We start from the raw sequence: 2,598 nt of genomic DNA, 5'->3' as shown, positions 1-2,598 counted from the left end.
TCAATGTTCTCTATCCATAATTGTAAACAATAACCTTTGAAGTTACAAATTATTTTGTTGGTAGTGTAAAACATTAGGTGAATACCATAATAGAGAGTTCATAAAAGAGATCCACGCATTGCCGGTCCATTAAATGATGTAGAATTATAGAAGTTTCCATTGCTCACAATATAAGAACTACCTTTTGAATAGCTTCCACATCTTATATTATAGGTGACAAGAAAATCTCATTTCTCATTGCTAAAAAAAATGTGCATATGACACCACCTCTTATTTGATATGTATAGACAAAATATGAGGCTTCCATATTTCAAATATTATTTTAATTGTATATTACCAACTTAACACAAACACACTAAGCAACATAAATCTAATACAACAATTATTATTTCAAACCAAAATACAACTTTACCAATTTAAGCATCTTATCAATCTCTATAATTACTAATTTATTGTTTTATATTATTTAACATATTTAATAGATAACAACCAAATATTGAAACTAACTAAATCAATCCTCGTGCAAGAATTTTCTAGAACCAGCTCTAACCCTACAAAGTAGAAGTAGAATTTCACACCTTAAAAAACCAACGCAAAACATACGATGAAAAATAAATAAAACTAAAAAAGAGGGAATCCTACAACTGCTCTGCAATCAAACCCATTTACGAACGCATCGAGAACATAGGGGTATGCTCTTCATATCAAAATATGTAATCTAAATGCAGAACGGACTCACACGATGCCCTTCCTCGTGAGAAAAAAGCACACCTGAACAAAATTTTCACGCGTATAATTGTAATTTCAAGAAAGGATAATAAGACGCTTCGATTTAAATTTCCAGAAAAAGTACTAAGACGGATGTTATTCTTTTTTAAATTCAATATAGTAGGAAGCCAATGTTATTTTATTTAAAATTGTATAGTAAAGATTATATTTAGGCCGATAGGCCTTTTCTTTGAAAGGGACCTTTCGTCGTCCTTTTCATTCTCAGATTGACACGTAGCGTGAAATTTAGGTCTATTCTCAGGTTGACACATGGTCTAAAATTTGGGTACATTTTCAAGTTGACACGTGGCGTGAAGATCCAGCGAAACCCGATTTGCAGTAGGTCTTGACCTCGAGATGTGGCGTGCGTCCATAGGGAATTGTCTCCTCACTGGACAGAAAATGATTTCATCAAGGAACCGCCCAACGTGCGTTCGAGTCTCGACCAGGCTAGAGATTTGGCCAAGCAATGCAGCGAGATGTCATACAGCAGGAAGCTTCTGATGCAGAGGGCTCTGGACATGGTGGCCGCTAAACTGAACTTGCATTTGCATGACCTGGATCTTTTGACAAAGAGTGGGGTATTGAGATCCTCAAATGCAATAGTGCTTTCGATGCCCGGACGGGGTGCTGGGCGAGAAGATGTGGTGTTTTTTTATCAAGGATCTTTTTGCTAGATTCTAGATTGGCAACGCAGATTTTTAGGCCTATTTGAAACAGACTTTTCAAACGAAATGCTTTGCAATCTCTGGTTCAGCTCTTGGCTGAGGATGATAAAAATGCAGTTATTGTGGCCGGGGAAGGCGATATTGGCTACTTGGTGCATTGGTTGGATTCGAATATAGCTGTTATTCGGGAGCTTGCGGCCATGGCTGTGTCTGTTCTTTCTTTGACCGATGGGTGCAAGCATATCCTCGTTGTGGAGGGCGCTTTAGGTCCATTGGTTCGGCTCCTGGAATCCGGGAGCTCGTTGTGTAAAGAAAAGGCTGCGGCGGCCATTGGAGGGCTGACGAGCAATGCAGAAAATGCTTGGGGAATTGCAGCTTATGGTGGGGTTTCAGTTCTGATTCATATTTGCAAATCGGGAACCCCGGCTGCACAGGCCATGGCTGCAGGGGCGCTGAGGAATGTGGCCGCTGTGGAAGAGATAGGGAAAACGATGGCGGAAGAAGGGGCGATTACTGTTCTGCTCAATCTGGTTTCTTCTGGTATGCCGTCTACGCAAGAAAATGCAATAGAGTGCCTGCATGCAATGGCTTCCCAAGATGAGAAAATGTGTCAGTTGATTGCCAAAGAAGGCAGAATTCAAACCTTGTTACGTCTTTTAGAAGAACCCACTACGCCCAAATCGCAGGAGCTCGTCATCAGAGCGATAAATAGTCTTTCTGCTTCTGTCAGCACTGCTAAGGCCTTGGTTTCTTCTTCAGGGTTTCTGAAGCAGTTGGCTTCTATTCTGAAAAATGGGCATTCGACTGTCCAGCAACTGGCTGCTTCCTCTATCTGCAATCTTTCATTCAGCAATGATAACCAAGAAGGCATTGGGTGAAGCAGGGTGTATTCCCCCTCTGGTGAAGATGTTGGAAGCCAAGCCAAGCACATCTCAGGAGGCGGCTGCTCAGGCACTTTCTGCATTGCTCGTTGTGCAGACCAACAGGAAGGAATTCATCAAGGATGACAAGAGCATGGCCCGTCTGGTGCAATTGCTGGATCCCAGAAACCAAACTGTGGCTAAAAAGTTACCCCTTTCTGCATTGTTGGCTCTCTCAACCAGCAAAACTTGCAGGAAGAAGATTGCCACAGCTGGAGCATGTCAACATTTGCAAAAGCTCG

General features: G+C 41.5%; 1 protein-coding gene across 1 annotated transcript; it reads left to right on the top strand.

Annotated features, from left to right (window-relative positions):
- The first annotated feature begins 1,247 nt into the window (after nucleotides 1-1,247).
- On the top strand, nucleotides 1,248-2,314 carry LOC149201092 (uncharacterized). The gene is made up of 2 exons (XM_089401195.1): nucleotides 1,248-1,415; nucleotides 1,526-2,314. The coding sequence occupies exons 1-2, from the start codon at nucleotides 1,248-1,250 to the stop codon at nucleotides 2,312-2,314; spliced, it is 957 nt and encodes a 318-aa protein (XP_089257321.1).
- The last annotated feature ends 284 nt before the right edge of the window (nucleotides 2,315-2,598 follow it).

Source organism: Pinus tabuliformis, chromosome 2_1, assembly GCF_031772625.1.
Source record: "Pinus tabuliformis cultivar Carrire ecotype Pingquan chromosome 2_1, CPIR1, whole genome shotgun sequence".
Classification (NCBI taxonomy): Eukaryota; Viridiplantae; Streptophyta; class Pinopsida; order Pinales; family Pinaceae; genus Pinus; species Pinus tabuliformis.
Note: the sequence above shows the minus strand (reverse complement) of the source record. Positions and strands in the feature narration are given on the sequence as shown.